The sequence below is a fragment of the Artemia sp. Qi Xiang Cuo genome, chromosome 4, assembly GCF_049724085.1.
Source record: "Artemia sp. Qi Xiang Cuo chromosome 4, ASM4972408v1, whole genome shotgun sequence".
Taxonomy (NCBI): Eukaryota; Metazoa; Arthropoda; class Branchiopoda; order Anostraca; family Artemiidae; genus Artemia; species Artemia sp. Qi Xiang Cuo.
The window spans coordinates 82,541,760-82,566,694 of record NC_142797.1 but is presented as its reverse complement, the minus strand read 5'-3'; the positions used below and the strand labels follow the sequence as shown (position 1 = coordinate 82,566,694).

The following is a 24,935-nucleotide window of genomic DNA, read 5'->3' as shown; positions in this document are numbered from 1 at the left end:
CAAATATCCTCTCCCATGTACGGCTTTGATATCACCGAATTCGTCTTATATTATCCTAGAGTACCTCCCGAAAGTAGCGAAGATGTCTCGTATCCTTCAATATTTAGGTAACTCACTCGTACTAGTACTTCCAGCAGAACTAGGCATTTTCCGCTTCACTTGACATCTAAAATTCAGATGTACGGTGGGAATTTGTTTAACTGCAAGCTTCCAGATTCACGGCCTGCACCGTGATCAAGTAAGTACTATAAACTTAAAACTTTCGTTTATAAAACAAATACTTATGAAAAGATATTTCACGTTCTCACTTTTTCTATTCAATGATTTCATGATGTGAAATAAAAATGCGCCCAATATTTGAAGTGTTTATCTTTGTTTCCGGGGCAACTTATTACTACCGTAAAACAATAGGATTTTCCGAGCTTTGATTGTAATCACCCCCATTTCGAAGACAGGACGCAAGAGCAACGGTGGACTGGCACGTTCGTGGGCATTCATTTTGGAGGAGGGCGAATTAATCAAAGCAGTAAGACGCGTGTCAAAAAAACTTGCATTCGGTAATTATTCAGAGTAAATGGTGACGCACGGTCACCATGGCCGACAAAAAAAATCCTGCGTCCGTGTCAATAAAATCCTGCGTCCAATTCCATTAAACATCATTAGTCTAACATCCTCTCGACGTTCTTCTTGTGACAATAAAGGCCGTGAAGAACTCATACACAAAAGTCTAATATTTGCGAGAGGCGATGGAGGCTGCGAATAAGAATCGGAGAATCCTGTTGACTAGGTAGAACCCGTCCTTAAAGTCCTTAACGATGTTGGTGGTTGCGGACGACTAATAAGATGTTTTTTGTTTCAAAAATGGACAATCCGGGCTTAAATTTAAGAAGTGCCTAGCAATATCTTGATCATTACAATTCCAGTCACTAATTCTTTTTTTGGCAGGTAAAAACTCCACTTCAGTACCACTTCACCCTCATTTCGAAGACAGGACGCAAGAGCAACGGTGGACAGGCAAGTGTCAAAAAAATTGCATTCGGTAATTATTCAGAGTAATTTTTCGTAACAGTTTCTTCTTCAAATCATAAGAAAGTGCAAGCAAACAAATTGCCAATAATCCAATTAAATGTACGACCACAATAGTACCTGGGATCACATAGATGAGCCCCATCAGATTGGTCCGAAGGCACTCCTCCCATTACGCACCGTTTGAGGTGCTATTTCTCTCCCCTTGGAAATTTTCTGATTTTGATATCCCCCTAGAATTTCAGCTGTGCACTTTCAGCTGTGTGCTGCCTGCATTTTCGACATTTCGAACGCGGTATATTAGTAAAACACTTGAGTCACTCACATCAAAAGAATCCAATTTGCAGGTATGAATGATTATGGGTATTGGTTAAACTAATCGATAGGTCAAAGAGACCTCTGTGTAAATTTATAATACTTAGCCATATAGATGAAATTTTTGGAGCAGCCTCCAGACTCCCAGGGAAAATGTTCTATGGTATTTCTTCTCGTGAATGGACACCGGACATTTCTTGCCAATACGTATCAGATACTTTTTATCTGATTAGAGGCGAATAATTTGAAAACGTGAATTTATAGAAAAATCTCACGGGCTTGTCAGAAAAACTTGAGAAGATTCTCCTCATCCCCTTCCCTATGTACAGGTGTGCCTATTCCTTAAGTTTTCCTGTGTGCCCCCTTGGCTGGAAGTGACCATAAGGTTAATCGAGGCAAGAACTTCAGAAGTGGGATCATGACAGTCATCTTTACTTGGATCTAACTAAATACGTTGCCCTATGCATCGAGAAGCAGAAACAACAGCCTCCGTAAATTAGATACATTTTCATGATATATTGATCTTATTCTAGTTTCCTTGTCTACTCATAGATTTGTCAGTAACTATGCGATCTTATCTGCCAACAATAAGTTAAAAAAATAGCGAGAATTAATTATATAGCTCTAATTTTACTCGACTGGCATTACTCCAATTACGAAGGTCTGACAATGTGTCCTGTTTTAAAAACTTGGCTTCCCTATCGTAATGGCAACAATCCAAACTACAATCTTAACAACGGATTATGCCTTCTAGTTGCCAAAAAACGTGACTCCATTGCCAACATTACAGAAAGGAAGCTCGAATGATTAGGATTGGGAAACAAGCAGGAAAATCCGAGGGTTTATTAAAGAAAACGAGCTGGCAGGTATAAATCATGTGGATAAGAAAATATAACTGAGAGAATGTTGATGGTTTATCCGCATTGGCTTTAAGTAGTGTTTACTACGCCAGTTCAGCTGCAGAATTTTAAAAGTGGTGCGTAAATCATTTAAGTGATATCTGTAATTCATCCTATTAAACATGATGCTTAATATGTTATATATTTCCTTTTTCTAGAAAATACAATAATAGCTGGAATTCGGAGCTTTTGATACCAAAATCGTGTTGTTTTTTTTCTTCTTTGATCTTTAAGGCTGGTCATAACCTAACTTGCACAAAAACTTTTTGCAAATGACATTCGAAAACTTATTTTGCTATATTCTTGTATTGTAAAATCTATGCTGTTAACACACCTCTTTTTGAATGATCAGAGCAGAGTTGTCAAGGATAAAATTATAACAACACAATGGATATGGGTGAAGGCACAATTGGGTACTCCTTCCATATACCCACTCTTTTATATACTGCTAGTTTGGTTAATGCTAATGAAATAAAATAAAATAGGATGACTATATAATATTTTAGAAACAAATTTGGGCTATATATTTGCAGATTAGGGGGGGGGGCAAAGCATGGAATATATTAAATACGTAACCTAACCTAGGTACCTTTCCCCCCCCAAAAAAAACACACTTTAAATATCGTATACGCAATTAAAACCACGCTATACATTGCATTTCTCTACAGCGGTGTCTTGCATCATCCCGTAAAAACAGGTTTTTCATCGTGTCTTCAGTTTGAGATATATAAAGAGTGGGTATATCGAAGAAGTACCCAAAATCGTCCCAGAAGGTATCTCTTTTTTAAGCGGTAGACAACCCCTGCGAAGGAACCTACAGAACCCACCAGAGGTGTCACTGCCTGCAACGATAAACGCATTCTTTGTTAACCATATTGTGTATTCAAATATGGTATAGTACAATATAGTTGTACCGAAATGAAAACTTAGCCCAATCTGATAGAAGGAATGCTTCATAAGTTGCTTGATCTTCAATTCTTTGATTTGACTTACTTATGGTAAGTTCAAATACACTGGTAAAAATATCTCTCAGATCGTGAAAATGGTTATGATGGTGTACTGTTTATACTATATATAATAAACATTTCAATTGGCGTCTGTCTTACCCTTGGTTCAAACACATGTTTATACAGGAGGAATATTCGCTTGTTGTGAAAATTTAGTTGCCAATTTGAGCATTTTTAGTTGCTTTTGTCAATTAATTTATAAGTTAAAAAAATTCAATTTTTTTATTTATTTTTGACTAGCCTATTGTTTCTAAACAATCACCAAAACCAGTGGCGTCACCAAAAATTTTGGGGGGGGTGGGTCAAAGTGAATTTTTTTAATATCTAGGGGGCAAAGATGTCGTTTTTTCAACGTTTTCTATTAATATACAAAAAAGGCGGGTTTCCATGAAAATGCCCCCAAGACAAGAAAGATATCTTTCAAAATCTAGGGGGCGGAGCAAAATTCTAGGAGACCCAGCCCCCTTCTCAACCCTGTCCATCTGCCCCCCCCCCCAATTAAGCGACATTTGAAACTGATCATTCAATTCATGAATATTGTCTGGTGAAATACAAATTTTCGGTGTAAACCTAGGGTTAGAACGTAGCAACGAAGAACTAGTTTTGGAACTTTTTCTATATAAAAAAATATTGATAGAAATGTTTTTTATATACTGAGAGATAATTTTTCCAGTCTGTCTAAACTTACTATTGCTCAATCATAACGGGTCAGTTAAGCGCCATCTTCATGCTCAAGTTTCCAATTTCTGTTTTCTTCTTCTTCGTCCTCTTTGAGTCAATGTTACAAAAAATTAATTTCGTTGTTTTCCCATTTAGTTGTTCAATCTTAGCAAGTTGATTAAATAGAAAATACTGTTGACCTAGTTTGAAGACATGTTTTTCTATCCTAAATAACATTCTCTAAGGTCCAATTTCACTAAATATTAGATTTATTTCTACGTGATCCAGTTCGGAAATTAATTTCGAAAGCGTGTAGGCGCTACTACCAGAAAGTATGATTTATAATGCAACGCGGGTTGACAGATGTAATGTTTTGAAATAACTGTGAAACAAAAATTTTAAGCTTCTGGGGGCAGTGGAAACTTAACAATTAAAATACTTTAATCCATACTTAGGCTAAACGCCAAGCCCTAAAGTATATGTAAGGGAAAATCCGTTTTTCCTCTCAGGCCTAGAAATGGACTTATGCAGCTCATATCCTCCCAAATATAACGATTATAACTCAATTCGTAACTCAACTTCCAGTTGAGCCGAGATTTTTTTTTTTTTGAAAAAGGGCGTAGAAAGCATGATTTAGAATGCATGGCGAGTAAAAATTGTAATATTTCGAAATAATTAGGAAGCAAAAATTTACAGATTCCCAGGAAAAAGAAACTCGACAATTAACATTATTTTGATGCATAATCGAACACCAAGAAAAAGTCAGGCCTAAGAAAGTTCCAATTTTCCTCTCAGGCCTTAACATGGACTTTTTCGTGCCCCCCCCCCCCAAATATAACGTTCCCAATACAATTCATGAAACATCTTACGGCTGAGCCGGACTTCGATTAGAATAATAAAAAAGGAAAATGTTTTTATATGCAAGTCTACAGAGGTAGGCCTGGTTTTTAAACTTTAAAGCTTTGGAGAATGTGTGGAGAATAAGACGATTATCCGTAGAGGAACAACAGGAACTATCAACTAAGTCTGTCTTTTTTTTTCTTGTTTTTTTTATCTTATATGTTCCTAAGTTATATCTAAGTTTCAACTGTTTTGTTTCTATATATTGTTCAAAGTGCACAATATCATCTTTTCGCACACACAAAAATAGCTGGAAATGAAGCATTTGATATCAAAATCGTTTTTGCAGTATCTTAAATGCAAAACTAGCACCACGCACCGCTCAGCTGAATTAAGAAGGAAAAAATGTTTAACCAAGCTTAATTGGTTAGGTGATAGTCTTATGACTATCAAAGAATTGGCAAATTACATGGAGGATTTTTGTCTTAGGACGGACAGAGTTCTCAGTAGAGCTAATTTTCATTAATTGTCTATATTGCCAAATATTCTACCTCCTGATCGACAAACAGAATGTAGAGAAAGGAATCAAATGTCCCGGGTACGTTAGATGACTTCAAACACAGGAATGTTCATGAGGAGGAAATAGAGAACTGAAGAGAATAGCATATTTGGTCCATAAGCGGCGCAGAGTAAGATTTAAGAGTAAAGGTTGTTTAAAAGTTTTATTTGAATAATAAGTTTAAAAATCTGAATAGCCGACCTCCTTTAAAGAAAAAGATAAAAGAACGTAATATTTACCCTTGCTGCTTCAAGTTGTCTTTTTTCATTTTTGTGGATCACAAAATCGATTTTGATAATAAGTTAGCCTTCGATTCGAGCTTAGCTCTCTGTTGGCTCTAATTGAAGATTGTTTGTTTAATAATTTTTTTTTTCTTATAAAATTAAAATAATTTTTTTTTTGCTTGTTAAATATAAATCTTGAATCTTGAATTAGAAAAATGCTAATTGGCGTTAATGCTTATTTCAGACACTTTCATAAGTTTCCAGACTTTTCAGTTCACCAAACTTTTTGTTTGAAGCGAGGGGGCATCCACTATCCGCAACCTGTTGTACATCACAGAACACCACGTGTGCCGCACAGTCCTACCATGCTTGGCAGTTTCCGCCATGATTGGCCCACTGCCGCCACGATTAGCACGCACCACACTGTGTACGTGGTTTCTAAAAATGGGCACTGCTCTCGGTTCGAAGGCTTCATGAGTGCCAATGGGGTCAAGAGTTAGACCTTTAGCAAATGGGGTCAAGAAGATACCATAGGAATATGGTAAACATCCTGAAATTAATAAGGTATATGAGCCAACGTCTCGCCTATTGCAAAGTGTCAGTGCCATCTAATATTTTAACAACACTGATATAAAGCCAGATCTTACCGTCCTTATTTTGCAGATGAGCAGCTTCTTTTTCAACTTGCAGCAGCTTGCAAAATTGATCACCAACATTGTTCAGAAGAAATGTCGCGACGTCTGTATCCAGGTCTGTAGGCGGATTGTTGTGGTTGGGCAGCCACAAGGATAGATCCTCCTATAAATCAAAATTTGTGACTTTGTATAAAAAAAAATGGAAATGCCTAAAAATTCAAAACTTCTAAAATAAGAGTCATTAGAAGAGGAATTGGGGCATAAAAGAGTACTCAGCGTAAAAAGGCATAAAGGAGTAATGATAGTTTGGAATTTATTTTAAACTAGTGGAATTTTTATCTTATGTTGAGAGGGGTACGATTCACCTGGATTGTGAAATTTTAGATTTTTTGGGAATGTTTTATTGAGGATTGTTGTAGCTACCAAACAACGCAAGGCTCAGCGAGAGTAGAGTGTGTTGAAATGAGATGTATTAAAAAAAATGGTGTTAGGTTTTTAATTTTGTTTTTAATTATGTAAATATAGTGAAAAGTGTTTTAAAGTGTTATAAGAAAAGTGAATGTGTTTTAAAGTACAAAAACGTATATGCATTTGTATTTTAATGTTATATGTTATAGGCCTAATGAATGGGAGCAGCCCCTTGCCGCCGTGGGTAGCTAGAATGAAAATTTTGAAATTGTTGTATGGTAAATTAATGGATGGAGAATCGTATGAATGAAAAAAAAAGTTTTTAGGAAAAGGGTAGATAAAATGTACTAGGAGTGGAAATTATATATGTGGAATTATAAAAGTGGAAAGCTATGGAACGTCGAGTAAGAGGTAAGATAGATAGGTAGTAAAATGAAGGAATAATAGAGAAATAGGGACAAATTAGATTACAATTAAGCAAGGAGTCTTAGATAAAAAGAAAGAAGAAAGAAACAGGATTGATTTTTTGTTTATTTTTTTAGAGTACGAAAAGGAAACAATAACCGGCTTGATTCTATCCATTATGTGAAGTATCACCAACCTATTATTAAGAAAACGAAAAAGAAGAGGAATCGCAGAAAGGAGGACTAAATACCGCTGTATAAAAGATATATATATAATATATATATATATATATATATATATATATATATATATATATATATATATATATATATATATATATATATATATATATGTATATATATATAAAGAGTACTCAGCACACGCCCACTTATTTTTTCTCATTTTGGCTTTCTCTCGAGGGTCTCACGTATAGTTCTAAATAGCTTTTTTTATTAATAATATTGGCCCTAATCTTGCAAAAAATTTTCGATTAAAAGTTGTTAGGAGAGATCAGACTCTTTGTTAAGGTCGTTGACCCAAAGAAGCGAAGAGGAATCATAAAATTTTGGAAAATTAGTTGGTTGCATAGCATGAAATCGAAAATGAACAACTAGAGATAGTTAATTGACTGCGCACATATTTAAGGAAACGGGGAATTCAAATAATATCCCAAGATCCAGTGCTACCAGTGGTGGTTCTTGCCTCTTTTGTGCCCAGGGAAAAATTGATTAGAATCTCCCTCCCGTCTCCCAAAAATTGTCAGGTCAGATCTTTACATAATTTGTATTAAAATTCATTCATAGAATTCATTTATCAACAATATTTCAACACAAAATATCGCAAAAAAATAAAATTAATTAAATTCGGTCTACTCACTTTTATTTTCAAGGAATGGTGATGAAAATGTGAAGAAAATTTCGGGTTCAGTTTGCTTATACTTACTGCCAACTGCGCCCTCTATTTTATTAAAAATAAAATTTTGAAAATTACAAAATGATTATAACTGTTTTATTTGATTTTATTAGATTGTTTATTTGAAATTTTGCACGCATAATATTTCTGCACCTGGGGCACCCCCCCCCCCCAAACTGCGCGTGAGTGTTGCACCAGGGAAGAGGGTTTGTAAGTTAAAACACAGTAAAGAACTTGTTAATTATACGGAACATCCATGAAGTGATGTTAGGTTAATCCTAATGAAATATACCAAAATATGATGGAAATATAATACTTTAGTTTATATAATAATAATATAATTTGGGCTACATATTTATACATTAGGGGGTGTGGGGGTTAAGTAACCTAACCTTACCCCCACCCCTAATGCGCAAATATATACTCCTTAACTATACAAGTTCAATGCATCCTGTCGCCCATTATTTGTCTTTGAAGCTATGAAATCGGTTTTCATGGATCGTACATTCAGCAAATTTCTTGAGTGTGTTCCGTATAATTAACAAGTACACACATTAAAATGTCAAGAATTTGGAACGATTTAAATTGCTCAAAATTTTTACCAGCAAGTTTTGAAGCCCACTTTTTACTAGCAAAAATGCGAACAAAGTTGATACATATACTAGTATGACTTAAGACAAAAGACAACTGCTGCGGAAAACGGATTTTTGTTCATGACGCGTGGTAATTTCTGGAAGGCCAGATATTATTCAGTGTTTATAAAATCGTCCATAAACTCATTTACATTTTCTGTTTCAGAAACTAAATTTATTACTGGTTTTTTTTTTTTTTTTTTTTTTTTTTTGTTTTTTTTACTTCCAGTGCCAAAGTTTGCCAATTCTAGTTCATTTCCATTCAAAATAGTCTCAACTTAGGGTGAAAACAAACGCAGTTTCACGTCTCTTATTGTTCCCGCCCTGAGATAAGAAAACATGCTGACTTGCATTTATATTGATTTGTCTCTTGAAGGGTTGCCAAGTTGATTTAGCTAAGACCGGCAACCTCGCAAAGTTCATTGAACTATGGAAGGTGCGGGCTCCAAAAACAGGTTTTATTCTTATTTTTTACTATTGTTGTTAATTTTTTGTAGGAGCTTGAAAACTAGGTTACAAAAGGCTATATCAAGAACTCTGCGCATCAGATTAATGTCATGCAAAAAATGCAAATTGGTGTTAGTTTTACGAGACACCGGAGAGGGTCCTTTGCTTGGGCAAAGGGTTTGCAAACTGTCCGTTGTTGACAAAAAAAAAAACTACACAGGGGTAAAGGCAGTAATTCTGCCTGATGGAAATTATTGAATTAGAATAGATCGCCTCAAATGTCGCAGGAAAACTTGGCATTTTATCCAATCTAGTAGTCTCATTTCACTACATTCATTTTTTCTACGGAAAGAGCAAAATTGATCGTTTATGGCCGTTTTAAGTTTAAAGGTCGGTTGTAATTTTATTATATTTTGCAGCTTATCTTTAAATGACAAAATAGCTCGAGATTTTTGGGCAAAACACGATGAAAATTATTGTTTGTCACCCTCATTTGATCTCTTTGACCAGATGCATGCAGGTTTGCCGATTAGGGGTTGGAAACAGAACATTTTTCAGACAGGGGAGGGGTCAAAAAACAGAACTATGCTTTTCTGTCCACAATTTTTAGATTGTTTCCGGGGGAAAGGGGGTCATGATAATGTGAAGATGAACCATTTTCCTCCCCCTCCGTGGAGATATGTATAATTTTTTTTGGTCTATGCATACTGACTAGTTAGTCAGTTCACGTTAACAGCCCTTGGCTCATTTCTAGTGTGGGATCTTGAAAGATATTTTCTAAACTCCTTTTATGTGTTTAAACTTTACTCACCTTAATTTTCACCACGAGCCCTTTTCCCTAATCAGCCCATGCAGTCTCTACACAGTCTAGTTTCCTAACCAAGGGAGGTTATAGCAATGCATACCAAGCTCAAAATCTCCTCTCCTCATTTCAGTCCGTCAAACCCCACAAGAACTGCCGGGGAAGCGCGGAAATTTCAAATATTCTCTACATTTAAACCTGAAAAAACTTAAAAGCGTGATGCTCCCCACCCCTAACAATCTTTACAAGAGATGTATTTCTCTGTCGCCTTGCTGGAATTTCCCTAAAATTTCTAGTCTTTGCAACCATTTTATAAATTCAAAATTAAACTAACAAATATTCTATAATACTACTGCTTAAGGAAAAGTTTCTAATTTCTATCGATAAGTTTCTAAAGAGAAATATATAGATTTGACGATTTTCAAAAATTTCGATGACAGCTACTTTAGTAAGTTTATCGTTTTAGATAGCTTTTACTTAGTTTAGCGAAGTTTAGACGATTCTCATAGTGGATCCCCCAATAGTGTAGACGAACCCCCCATTTCTTCTGTAAATATAAAAAGATTCATTTTGAAACTTACTTCTTGGGGATCCTTCCCCGGATCAGAGAAACCTGCAACAGCCAATTGTCCTGTTTTTGTATATCTTAGCCTTCGAAAAGCGTAAAAGCGACAGAAAATATTTGCGTTGGGTATTAAATCGACTTTCTTTCCCTTTGGAGGGGGTGCCATTCGGCATTCTCGACATTTGCCTAATCGGGGTGCTACTTCATAACAAGGACTATCTTGTAAGAAACTCTCACCGGATTTCTTTAGTGACGCGACGCTTGGCTTGTTAAATGGATTTTTTGAACTTTTTGGCGGTAAAGCAACTTCATTTGGGACTGTCTTTTTTTCCTTATCACTTTCGTCTGATTCTGCAGATGAGTCCGACTTTTTCCCGTTTTTTCCCTTTCTTGCACTTTTATCCTCTTTATCAGCAGTCACTTCCGGTTTAGTATCAATAACTAAAGTCTGATCAGATAATCCTCCTTCTTCAAGGGGCTTTATACTAGGAGTAACTGAATCATTGTTGGCCATTCGTTGAAGCCAAGCAGCTTTCAGCTTGCGCACAGGTTGAGCTGAGCCATTGGTAGAAGCTGGTGCGGTACTATCAGTTTCGGATTTTATTTCTATCCGTGACGGAGACACTGATTCAGCTTCCGTGTGGTCTTTCTTAATATCAATGTCATCTTTAACTAAAACTTGCGCTGATCCAAGATTCTCTTCAGCTTTAGAAGAGTGCGCAGCATCAGATTCCAAATTCACTTCCGTCTTGATTGGTAGAGGCTCATTTAGATTTACATCACCCTTCTGTGGATCAATCACAGGATCACGCGGCAAATCGCGTGCATTTATCACAGACTGATATGAGACAGATTCACGACTCCGGGACATGTCTTGGACAATATCCCTTTGGTCAGTGGAGGATTCACAAAGAGTTCTATTACCCTCATTATTTACAGGTCGTAAATCCCTCTGCTGCTCACGAAAATCTTTGCGCATCTCACGTGAAAGATCACGAGGAGCCTCACGAGGGGTTTCACGGTGAACTGGTTCTCGAGAAATAACTGGTTCCCTTATAACGTGTTCACGAGGATAGGCAAACTGAGGCGGCTGTACACGTCCATCTTTGGGAGGAGAAACGTTGCTTTTCACATCGGCAGTAAATGCTAAAACGCTGCCTTTGGAGTCTGTATCGATGATTTTAAGGCCTCGTCCCAGCTGAGGATGCTGCGGAGTTTCCTTGTCTAGAGTACTACTTATTAGCTCTGCAACACTTATCATTCTTGATGGTGGTAGAACTTCGAGAGATTCCAGTTTTTGCTTTTTTGCTTGTGAATCTTCATAACATGTTTTTTTTCCAAGATCTAAAGGCTCCATTTGTGGAGATGGGTGCTTCAAAGATAGCTGAGATGGGGGTGGTGTTCTTTCCGGATAATACGATCTTGACAATGGAGAAGGACTAGGAGAAGGCTTTGTTGTCAAAGCAATGGAGCTTTCTGCAGGTCGAAAAACAGGGATCCCAGTAGTTATACCAGGAGAAGGTCTAAATGGAACATTTGAATTAAGTCCTGGACTTGGATTTTTGGGGGCAGGCATTGTTTGAGGATGAGTTTGAGCAGGACTAGGGCTCTGTCTAATATTTGGGCTTGAATTATACCTTCTACTGTCTTGGTAAATTCTACCCTGATCAAAGGCTTCAGTTGGCGTCCGAGATGGTGCTGGATATGTGTATGACTGTTTTTCGGCAGGTTTAGATGGTATAGGACCTAAGTTTGGGCTTTGCCTAGGACTAGAACCTCTATGGGTCTGACTCGGTCCAGGACTCGCAGTTTTGTAATTATGGACTATATATCCTGTATGACCAGAGTAGGATTCATTATCACGATTTGAGCTTCTCGGCGTAGCCCCATGCTTAACTTCTTGAGGAGGGATTTCTCTTTTAATGGGAGAATTTCGATTTTGTTGCTGATGCTGGTGTTGCTGCTGATGCTGGTGTTGCTGCTGATGCTGTTGTTGCTGGTGGTGCGGCTGCTGTTGGTGGACTGAGTGGGGCACATGAGCAGGATGAGGATGATTGTGGTAGCTGAAAGCTGATGCAAAATTCAATTCAGCCTTAGGCAATCCAAGAGTAGTAGTGTATCCTGGAGTTCGTGATGACTGTTGAGTCATATCTTGCCTTCCCTGAAAGAAAAAGCATCATATATTTCACAAACTTCTTAAAACCATTGCTACCATTTGCGTTTTTTTATGTTACTTTTCTATTGAGTATAAGAGGAAAACAATGTTTTGATTTTGCTTACATTTTCATAAATTTGTCACAATAAGGTCAACCCCGCCAATACACTTTTCATATTAGAACAAATAGGCTATACGACAATTATAGCTCCCCTAAAAGAGCTGATTCCGCATATTTTATATCTGATAATGAGTTTTTCGGTAAGAGTTAAGTTTTTTCGCTTAGTGTTTTATTGAATGTGCGGCAATTCTCTCTCTATCTCTCTCTCTCCCTCACACACACACGCAGAAAATGGGTAAAATGTATATAATTGAGCCAAATTTTCAGAAGTTTATCCCTCAAAACATTCTGGACAATTTCTCCTCTTATTCGTTTTAACTCTATCCAATCCTGTTAATCAGAGTCTTATCTACAGTCTAATTGGAATATAAAGGCACGCCAACAGATATTAAATTTAGCACCATCCATTTCATCCATTTCGGATGAAGCTAAGAATCTAAATATGAAAGTATATTCCGCCAAATCCAATATAATGACGATAAATTTATTGAAATCTACTCCCGTTTTCCTAGACCCTATCCCACCCGAAATGCTAATGAAACACGTTAAACTATTTGGTGTTACAATTTCAAATAATCTTATGGTGGACATACATGTTTCAAATATTCTTAAACAAGCAAATGTTTCATTATCCATGTTAAAACCTTTAAAAAAATTTAATTGCCCCAAGATGCATTTCCTACGTGTGTATTTATCATTTGTCAGGCCGCTATTGGAATATACATGTCCGGTCTGGCATTCGCAACTTTCAAGTGAACTTAGCGACAAAATTGAGTCTGTCGAAAAGCGTTCGCTCAGGATCATCTACAAAGGATTAACCTCATCATCAGGATCATCTACAACAAAATTTCATACTCCTTCCCTCTTAAATCTACACGCATTGCCACGTTAAAAAAAGGAGGGGACAAATTTGTCTGCGTTTGGCTAAATCCGCAATTTCTAATCCCCGTAATGAGGAGATCTTCCCTGATTTCCCGGACCCCATTAGACCCCGATTCCCCCACTTAGCCTCCTTGGCAATCCCAACGTATTCTCCAATACGTACCGTTACTGAGAGGTTCCGGAAAAGCTTTAGCCCTTTATTCTGGAGCGCCTTAATAATTCCACATCTCAGTCCCTTATTTTAGTTGATGTTGTCTGGTTGCAATAATCATGCCCACTATTCTTTCTTGTTTTTTTTTATCTTTGGTCACTTTTATTTTGCCCATTTGTGATATTTATTTATGCTCTGTTTCCTTTTTAACCTAGTCTTCAACACAATCCTTTCTTTAATTGTAAATATTTCATTTTGACATTTTGTCAGTTAATTTGACATGAATTTAAGTGTTTTTGATTTTGCAATATTTGACTTAGAATACGAATTCAGCATTTTTTTTTCTTTTAACATGTGATATCGTTTTATCCCCCCACCCTTTCTGTTCCTGTTTATACCATTAATTGAATCAAGTTCATTCTAGTTCTTGGACTTAAATTTTTTTCTCTTTTTTGTATTAATTTTTATTGACCATTTTTATGCTTGTTTTTGGTTTCTTTTACCTTTGTCTTTCTGTATTATTTGTTTCTTTGTTTTGCTTTTTCTTTTTGGAGAGATGAAGCGAATTCGGCTCTATTAGAGCTTGTGATCGCGTTTTGAAAACAAACATTATCTTATAGTGTCCTAATGTAAACGTCGGTAACTCCCATCTAATCACTAGCCTCCGGATTAGAAAAAAATTATGCGGCGTAAAGATAAACGGTTTCTGAAGCCTGAAGCCAAGTAAGTATTCCTCGTTATAAAGTCATTAAATTTCATATGGTCGAGGGATCGAGTTGAAACTTTCAGTTTTTTGGCGGGGGGAAGGGTACAATGACTCCGAAGTTTGTGTTGGAGGAAGGGGGGAAATTTTTCGCCAGGCCTCATAAGAGTAAAGGCTACATGGTATTTATTATTCTTTCCAACGCCTGTTGACCGCTGGACTTTGTTGCTAGTAGATGAACAAGTGTTTATTCATATACCTTTCCATTGGGATTTTCGCTAAACTGAAGAGGTCTTCATAATCACGATTGCAGCGGCAGCTGCAACCTAGTAAAGAGCGAACCACAGCCCATGGTAATGAAAAGTTGAAAAAGGTGTTTTCAAAAAAAATGTCTAGTGAGAAGAAATTGCCATCTGACACTGAATCTGAAATGGTAACTATTGTTTCGGTTAATCTTAGAAGTAAAAGTTTATTGCAAAAAGAAATTTATGGTGATTAAAAAAAAAAACTGGTGTAAGACTAAGAAAAGTTTTACAGATTCGTTTAATGTCGTCAGGCTATATACTCACTTTTGACTCTTAACTCAATAATCTGTTTTTTATACTTGACTTTTGTGTTTTCAGTAAAGAGCTGGTTCTGTACAGTCCTAAACGCATAGGCAAACGCAATATAGTTGGTTTATTTGTACTAGTTTTATTAATATATATTTGATAGGCTGTGAAGTAATAATTTTTGTCCGTTTTAAGTTTAAACTTCGCTCTTTACTTGCCTCGGAAAAAAATTGTTTTTTTTTTTAATAATTCTTTATTTAGATCAGCTTTGAATGCACTCGAAAGTTTATCTTCAGTACTGATAGAATTGCAATTTAATACATTTCAACTTTACAAAGCGATTAGTGGTCTATAGACCACAGTAAAAGATATTTTTTTAAGGATATTGGAATCGTACTAGAACGGAGAAGAAAAGTCGCTCGCAAGCAAGCGAAATTTCGAAAAGCTTATGCAAGGAACAATCTCTTGTTTCCTAGCTTACTTAACAATATAAAATGAAAACAAAACAGAACTGCTCCACTTCCAAAACTTCCAAAATGATCTCTAGGGTGTCCACTTCCAAAACACCCTAGAGATCATTTAATCTCAGAATCGTGAAGGCCATTGAATATCTCTTTGAAAACCTGAGATTGAGATCCTGTATCGCTTCTGATTTGCAGAATAATTCCAAAAAAGTCTTATCTCAAATCCCGAATTCTGATTTGATTTTTTTTTTAAATAAAGTTTTATACTTTGATGCCTCTTATATTTTGCTCGAGCAGCACAGTGAAAAATGCGTAAGAAGACATGAATTTAATTATCCATCCAATTGATTTTTAGGGTAACAATGTCAATGTCACTTAGTAAGCTTCGCTTGAAGAAAAAATCAAACAACGTAACGTTTTTTTCCGTTTTTAGCGGTTTTTTTTTCGGATAAGCTAATTTTCACAACAAGCTTTATAATCTAAGAACCAAAATTTGCATTACGTTTCCGGAATCAAAATTGTTTTCGGGACTTTTACTGCTTTGGCAATTTTTTCCCACAAATTTACCTCATTTTGTCTCATTAAAGTACCAGATTTTCTAAGGTAACTTTTCAGACGCCACATAATAGGCTTCAAGGGGAGGGTTAACCACTGTAAACCCCGCCCCGAAAAAATATGTTCTGCTCGTACGAAAGTAGGAAAAAAACAGGAAAACAATTTTTTTGTTCACGAATCTTTTTTAAACCCCTGCGATTTTTTTTAGACATCGGATTTTGGGAATTGAAACAATAAGCTATAATTCTATGCGGGCTCATTCGCAAGGGAGAAACTATTTTGGCTCAAGCCTGTGGAACCAAAAAAAATATATTGTTGAGATTTTACCAATAGGATCTTATATTTTACATAAAACTGCCCCTGACTCTTTCCGAAGGTTTACCCCCCACCCTTCCAAACAAAACCCCACGTTCGTGTCTGTTTGGCTACGTGTTACATTTAAGTAAAGTATTCATGAAAAGGTGTTTTAATCTCTTCTATGAGAAAACAAACCGATTACCTGCAAAATATTTTTTATTCCGCATAAATAGGGTATTTTTAGACTATCTGGAAATAAAAAAAAAGTTAAATATGAAAGCAGATAGATATCAGATTGTATTGTGTAAATTATCGTACTAGGGTTGATTAAAAACAACTTCGCTGAAGATACAACAACTGAGCAACATTGAGCAAACATACCAAAAACAGCAAACAAAAAATACTTTGTTACAAGGTGTTTTTTTTTTTTTGGGGGGGGGTGTCCTGGAAAACTCGAGATTCTTTCATTGTTCGGGCTATTTCTTCTATATCATCTGTGTTAAGTTTTTTTTCTTTTTTTCATCTTTTTATATATGTAAGTTTGTTTTGATAATTTGTTTAAGCTACTTTGGTTTTTTCCTCCCCCTTTCCCCATTGATAAAGACTCCCAGATATGAAGCTGGAATATTCGGACTTTTATTTATTACCTGAAAAAAAGAAGGTTTTTGAACAGTGTAAAAGGAAAACAAAATTTCTACTCGTTTTTCAATATTTTCCCTCAAAGAATATTCGAGCCCATGGAAAGATTTTTGAGACGAGAGCCTGACAATACAGCTTCGAATACATACACCCATACCCCCCCCCCCACCTAAATTTTAAAAAATCGGTACTTGTCCATTATTCAGAAAACACCCAAGTTGATTCAACTTACAGGTACACTGGTTGAAGCAACCGAGGCGCACGGGAGATAAGATAGGATGTATGTAATTTGGGCTGTGTATTTTTACATTAGAGGGGGGGGGGTAAATATGGCGGGCCTGCATGTAAAATGTAACCTAACCTAACTAAAATACCATCTAAATATTTAATTAAAATATAGCTACAATGTGGTTTTCCACTGAGCCGAAGCTAATTCTCTCCGAGTACAGAAAACAATCAACCAGTTATTCTTTGATATTGCAGATCCAAATTCTAGGTGTTTTCTGAATAATGGACGCAGTTCATATAATTATCCAGTGAGATTATCGCAGATCATTTCTGGTCTTCGTTCTCGGTGCGAACAAAAAGCTCCTCCCACTTCTTCGTGCAGTTATTAATAGCGGGTTTCCGGTTGTTTCCGATTGTTTCGTGTCTGACTTATCTACCCATGAAAAGATCTGACGCCGCTTATGTTTCTACGTTCTCTGGAGCACTCGCATCCCGGTCCGGGTATTTATAATGGGTGAGATAGGGAATGATCATACTGGATAATTATATGAACTGTGATAATGGACAAGTACCAACAAATCTTCTAATATCCCACAAGATTTCAGTTTGAATAGTAGTAGTCTTTTAAACGTTATAGCCTATGGCATAACGGATATCTTTCAAACGGCAAGTCAATAAAATGCACCAATTCAAAACTAATTATTCATTCAAAAGATCGTATAAAAGGCAATCAAGAGGCGTTTTCAAGGGAATCAACACAAAGGAAAAAAAAAACCTTAAATAATAATGACCAAACAAACCGCAACAATTCACGGATGGGCAAAATTCAGTGAAAGTTGAGGACAATGACACTCAGGTTTTGCAATTCAATTTAATTATAGCTGTTCAGTGGTCAGGTTCATAAGTAGTTATCAAGCCTCTCAATTTAAAATTGGTAATTCATTTTGCAAGAGTTAAAGTGGTACTCACAGAATATGCAAACAAAAGAGATAGTAAGTTGAAAATCCTCCCTAGGAAGCAGGCGCGTACTCAGGATTTTTTTTTCCTAGAGGGGGCGGGGGGATAATAAAAGAATTACTAGCTCAGTCCATTTCTGATCACAATTAATAAACTTATTAGCCATAGTGCTCTGAACAGCTCCAGTGCTTATCACAGTCAAAATTTGTCTAATTCTGGATTTGATTTCGAAAGAGCATTAGTTTAAGTTTCTTAATTTGGCTTTCAGCCAAATTAAATGACGAAATATTGTTCTTTTTTTCACTTCAACCAAAAATTCCACTGAATTTAGGGGAAAGGGACTCAAGAAACCCCCCACGTATGTCCCTAACTAGGAAGTGTTCAAGTGCCGCTAATGGGATCTTTGTAAAATACTGTATACACATAATAATACACAATTTATAAATATTCACTTCTTTGAGGAATTACATTCACCCCCTTGCAAAATTCATAGTAAATCTCAAGCTTTGCAGTCTGTCGTGCTCAAAGATTGGTGAAAATAAACCTTAGAATTCAATTTTTAATATCATGGCATATAATTAATTCCGTTTTCTTTTTCTTTTCTTTTTTTTGATTTCCTGGGGGAAAATCGTCTTACCTTCACCCTCCCCCCCCCCCCAAACGTCAAAACTGCGCATTTGTGGCTAAAAATTATGCAAATAGTCTAGTTAAAACAGGGGTTTCAAAGATACATTTTAGTAGAAGGGTAAACCTTGTTGAAATGCAAGTCCTGCGAGGAGTTTCATTCTGTATGATTGGCAAAGACGCACTCCTCGTTCCATGCCCACTCCGAGTGACTTCTGAAATTCCAGGCGTAAAAACTAAATTTGAAGGGAAAGGGGCTATTTGTGCTAATTCTATTTCTTTGTTTTTCCTCGTGAAAATGTTTCTATATCTTTTTACAAAGGGCGCCAAACATCAGTTTGCCCAGGGAATCAACAACCATTCGAAACTGTCTCGGAGGTTATCGTCCCGCCATGGATCTTACAACTTCTACAGCAATCACGTGGCCAAAAAATACCTTTTACAACTGGAGGCAGGGACTGTAAAGTCCAATGCCGTATTCTTTACGTTAGGTTAGGTTAAGTGTTTAATATATGTTATGCTTTACCCGCACCCCACCCCGACCCCCTAAAGCGCAAAAATATAGCCCAAATTTGTTTCTGAACTAATATATTTTTATCATACTTAAAACTTAAAACATAGAGAAACGGGCAAAGCGTGACGATAAATTGTATGCTATACTGAAATCCAGGAAATGGCAATTAAAAAATTTGTCTTCTCTGGTTTAAAATAAAAAAAAAAATAGGGAAAGAAAGGAAAAATAAACAACAAAAGGAGCATGGTTAAGCTTGTCTGACGGGTCTTTTAGTCATCTTCCTCATCCCTCAAATGTCGATATTTTTACGATCGTTCGAGATATCAAAAATTATTCCTTTCCCCAGAAGAAGAAAACGAGCCCAACGAGAGCTGGACAATTGCGGCAAGAACTGGAGACAACACATCGATCTTGTCCAGACATTTTGTTAAAACTACATTATTAATGTGCACTTGAATCAAGAAGCTTCATCTGTTCTCATCCAAGAAGTATCAAGTCCAGAAAAACCGCAAGAACGTGAATCTTCCGGATTATAAAGGATTGCTGCTCTCTTAGTCCCAATCGGGAAATGGAAATGGAATTGGAATAAAAACTGTGATACAGTTTCTGCTGCTTTTTTGAACAATATTTACGGAGACTTCAGTTCAATGATCGGTAAGCAAATTCACCCGACCTCGGAAAGTTCGTAAGGAAATTGGACACTTGTTTAGAATCCGGGCAACACGCGAGAAAGATCACATCGAAATCTCGAAGATGCTATATGAAAAACAGGTTTTCGAAGTCTAGTCAGGCATTGCTCACTTCGTGACAAAAATTTAAACCTCAGCTTTTTTGGGGTTAAAGGGGGAAAAAAAGGTACCTAGGCTAGGTTAGGTTCGCTTTGCATGTGAAAGGCCCAAGGTAAAAGCCGTCCTAGCCGAGTGGATTGGTGCACTGGATTTAAGATGCTTTGTCCGAGAGGGCGAGGGTTAGAATCCTTGCGTATCCAATTATTTGGTTTGGGACGAGGATCAGTGGTGTGTGTAAGCTCAGCCTGAGTCGACCCAGCAATAAATGGGTAGGCTACCCGGAGAAATCTGGGGAAGGTAAATAGGAATGATGTGCGAAAGTACAGGATGGTTGGCCCCAACCCCTCATTACACTTCCTGGCTGAAAGCAAAGAAACGGAGATCAGCACCGCCGGTAGGGACTGTAAAGTCCAATGCCGTATTCTTTACGTTAGGTTAGGTTAAGTGTTTAATATATGTTATGCTTTACCCGCACCCCACCCCGACCCCCTAATGCGCAAATATATAGCCCAAATTTGTTTCTGAACTAATATATTTTTATCATACTTTGTTTTATTTAATTGGCATTAACCAAACTTCCCTTGTCGCGTGTTGGCCGGATTCTAAACAAGTACCAAAAATTAATATATTTGGGTTATTTTTAATATAAATGTATTATTGATTATGGGCCCAAATGATGCATGCTTATAAGTCAAACACAGAAGGAGGAGCGGGGCAGAGAACTTCTTCTCACATGAAAATAGTGCATTTTCAGGCGACAAAGAAATGTACTTGGAACTTATCACAAATACGAATCCCTCTATCCCTCCCTCTATTTGGTTTAAATACCAAACATTTACCATATTCTTAAAAAAGTGCCGCGAATGACGCAATTTTTTTTAGTGCATAGGCTGTTTCTTTGTCTCTTTCATTCTTTTGTTGTAAAAAAAATTCAATTTTTTCCGTCCAAAGGAAAATATCAACTTCAACATCCTATGTCTATATATAGCTCTTCTTCCTTTAAAGATGTTCGTTTTTATTGAACAATTTGGCAATAGAGCAGATTTAGGGTCATGTTTCTCTTGGCAACAGTGAAAGCTGAATCAGGTGTTTTAATACAATCCCTAAGTGTAACATCTGTCTATGGTTTGGAACAACAAAGGATTGGAACAGAAAGCTTATCTTATAATACAAACAAAGAATAACGAAACAGTTCTCCAATTATTCGTTATTATTTCCACAAAAAATGATTTGTGGAGATTTTGAAATCTTTAATTCTGTGTTTATGCTATAGAATTATTGTCATTTGTTCTTTAGTTACGAGGGGCTAATAACTGACCGTCGCAGGTGTCCCTTCCTTCGTGCCTCCGGCCTGCCTCCGAGACACCCGGCCTCGTTGCTTGTTCAAAAATTAGGGATTTTTTTAGACTTAACAGGGAATTCGCACCAGAAGCTGGCAACACTGATTCTCGCCGTTGTCTGAAATTATTCCGATGTAATTTTGCTGATATGAAGGGCCCAGATAAAGAGGAACCAAATTTTAGGTAAGCCAAGCATAGGTATAGAGTTAGGGCAAGTGATAGTTTTTTTGTGTGGGGGGGGGGGGTCCAGCCTGCTTAAATAACAGGCTATACCATGCTGTGTAAATATAGGCTAGGCCTAGAGGAAGGGTATCTAAATACAGGGTGATTCTGGTGCTCCAGCTGTTTGTTATTACCAAATAACTTTCTTGAAAAAAAAAAAAAAAAAAGGGCATAGTCTAGCGATATATCTTGGAATTTGGAGAGAGGGAGTTATACTGAATGATCTACCATTAGGTAGAAACTTTTTGAACGTAATTAATTAAGATAATTTTGTTATTATAATGTTCAGTTCGGATAAGAAATCTTTCAACAAATTGCCGAAATTAGCGATACCAACAACTGGCGAAAATAGAAGATGAAAATCATCACAATAAACCTGAAAAATCGAAATTTGTCTCAACTTTATACGAGAAACTTAATATTGTGGCCTACGTCATGCATGCCGGCAAGGAAGGGCAGGGGGGGGGCATTTCCCCCTAGAAATTTGGGACTATAAAGTAATTATAAGGAAAGCAAAGGAAAAGCAGAGTAGGTAAAAACCATGGAAAAAATGTTTGTTGCCCCATTGTTGGATGCCTGCCAGTGGATTCTGACCCACAATAAGGAAAATGTAATTTATAATTTATGACTGATTAACTCATAACCAATTTTCCAAAAATTTTTCGTATATATGATTTGGTTGGAACAAAAAAAAAACAAAAAAAAAAACAATATCAAAAGTAATGAATGGTAAGTAAATAACGATCCTTGTCAATAAAAAAAGTACAAGAGCCTAACTATTGATAACATTCAATATAAGAATCGGCTTTTTATGGAGATCTTAAATATGTTTTTGTTTATTAGCAATTAGTGCAATTGTTAGAACACAAGAAAGTTTGTATAATTATAGAAAACACAAGGAAAATGACTTAATAAGGGGTAATTTTGGTAAGAATATGCCGTCAACATTTGCTTGCATTTGAAGATTTGCCAGTGATTGCTCACTGTGTGAAACACCAAGTTGAGAAAAATTGGGTTTAGTGAGCCTGTGATGAATATGAAGAATTCTAGTTTTTGTCTTGTCTAGACTTCAGACTGCTCCATAACACCAATAAAAAAATCCACGCCGTTGTGGCTTATGAGGGAAAGTTCTGAGAAGCTGATCATCGACCGATTAAAATGGGTGATGGTCCAGGGCCGACGAGTAGGGCTACGTGAGTCGTCACAAACCAATGCAGAGGTCGGTGTGAAATAGGAATTGCGTATCGGGGAATGGTGCGTTTACAGACCGGTTGGCAGGGGAAAGGGAGTAATAGTTGGGCGGGTCAAACAGTTTGGCTACTTATCTGGGCGAAGATGCCACTCTGTTGACACGCAGAATATGGCGATGCCGTTCCCTGACGACATAGGAATTCTGTGCCGGGGGTTCCGGCTGAATGCTGATCTCACATTAACTGACGCATTTGTAGACCAGGGTTACTGTGACTCCAGCCTGTATATCATGCATTCAGCAGAACCCGTTTCTATGGAAATCGGCACCAACGTTGTCTTTTGCTTTGACTTAGACGTCTTCACAAAGCTGAATTCATTTATCTAGAAGAAAGGGTTCCACTTTTTTGATGTCTCGTCAGCATCGCAATCATCATGTTAAAAATGGCACCTAAACCCAAAACTGACCTCAAGACCATAACCACCACCATCACCAGGTTCAGTGTGTCAACAGAAGGAAGTTTGTTTAACATTTATCAGAGGTAGTTGTCATTTTTTTTTCCTCCCCTCCTCCTCTCCACTCGGTTATATTTTAATAAAAACACATATAAATCTTACAACTTAAAGCATTATCATATCACCTAAACTTAAAAAAAAAAAATTATTATATACCAGTCAATGTATTAGTGGACATGAAGGCCCACTACCATTTAACTTTTTTCTTGCCAAATATCTATCACTCCCCCCGTTCCGGGGTGTCCTTCCCCCTATAGGAGACGCTTTTCTGGTGGCGTTTTTACTTAAATTTCTTCAAATTCATATCCGTAAATTTTTACTAATACGAATTCAAATTTTAAAGGTGGTCTTCCAAAAGGCTTACTCTTACAACTTCAACGTTTTTTAACACAAAAAAAAAAACTATTTGCTCTCCCGTAGACTCGGCGTCCTCCGTCCACAAGAAACCCATTTTTGCGGTGGCACTTTTTTCCTTCTTTTTTTTTCAGCCCTTTTTACGACCAACCTTAATCAACAAAGAAAAAAAAAACAAAAAACAACCAACCCATCAACAAAAAACCAAAAATAACCGACGTGCATGAGGGCACAGAACTGAACAGAATCTTGAACCATGTCTCCTACAGACGAGGAGGCCACCCACGGCTGGGCTGGTCCTTCCAGTTCAAGTGCGTGTGCCCCCCGTCCCCCATTTGCTTGAGTTCTTGATATAATTTTATAAGTCTCAAATGCATTCCAAGATCTAGGGAAGCGGAAGTAATGAATATCACCGGGAAACTTGTTATGCTCAGTAGAAGGCTGTTTATACTTGTGCTAACCGAGCTTAGTTTGATTTACTGAAGCTCATTTGCCCAGTTTTTGAGGGTTGCCATTTGAGCTGTGATTATCGAGATGATTACTGAAACGTACCAATAAATATCTGAGGAACTAGTTATTTTTTTTAGTTGGTTGCTTTACTTAGCGCTTTTTACTAATAACTCGGTAGTAACAGTTTTTCTGACTGTTGCTTTACAGTTTTCTCTTCAAATAACCAAAGGCCTGTGTTTAATACCAAGAAAGTTGGATTCTAAGTACATTCGGGAAAAAGGGATCTGTGTGTCTTCCAGATTCTTTTTCTCCAGCAGCAGATTCCTTTTTTTTAGTACAATTAAGAATCCGAGATCCAAGGGTGCGTCTTGGCACAGCCACTAAACAGAAAAGAAGGTATGATAAAAGGGAAAGGGACGTGTGAAGACGTGATAAAAGGCAACTTTTACCGCTGGTCAAGTCATATTGAATAGGGCTGCGAAGCGTAACGTCAATTCTTGGGCTGGAAATTCAAATAAGGATGAAACATGAATGCGTAGACACGTTTTTTCGGAACTTTGCCGAATTGTTTTGGCCTAAAATATTTGACGTAGATCCTACTAATCCACCAGAACGTTTTCACTTTCACGTCGAAATAATGCTAGGAATATTGACAATCAGTTGTTAGTTACAACTAAAAACCACGTTTGACGGTACTTTGAATTTCGCACCTTGCTTTTTACGTCATCACCGCGCAGCCCTATGTTGTATAACTTAAAAACCGTGTTCCGGGATTTTTTTTTGAAATTTTGGGATTTTTTCTGAAGAAAAATCGGAATTTATTTTTGAGTCGGTGGCAACGCTGCATGTCTAATAGGAAAAAGTGACACCATCAGTGCCATCGTAGGGTTACCTAGTTTT

At 36.9% G+C, this 24,935-nt stretch overlaps 1 protein-coding gene across 1 annotated transcript in view; it reads right to left on the bottom strand.

Annotated features, from left to right (window-relative positions):
- Window positions 1-24,935, bottom strand: part of LOC148953521 (uncharacterized) — a 113,941-nt gene that overhangs the window by 52,127 nt on the left and 36,879 nt on the right. The window contains exons 4-5 of the mRNA XM_089088581.1: window positions 10,353-12,497; window positions 6,178-6,328 (exon numbers count right to left, since the gene is read on the bottom strand). Coding sequence (XP_088944707.1) covers window positions 6,178-6,328; window positions 10,353-12,497 — 2,296 coding nt within the window. The remainder of the gene's footprint in view (window positions 1-6,177; window positions 6,329-10,352; window positions 12,498-24,935) is intronic.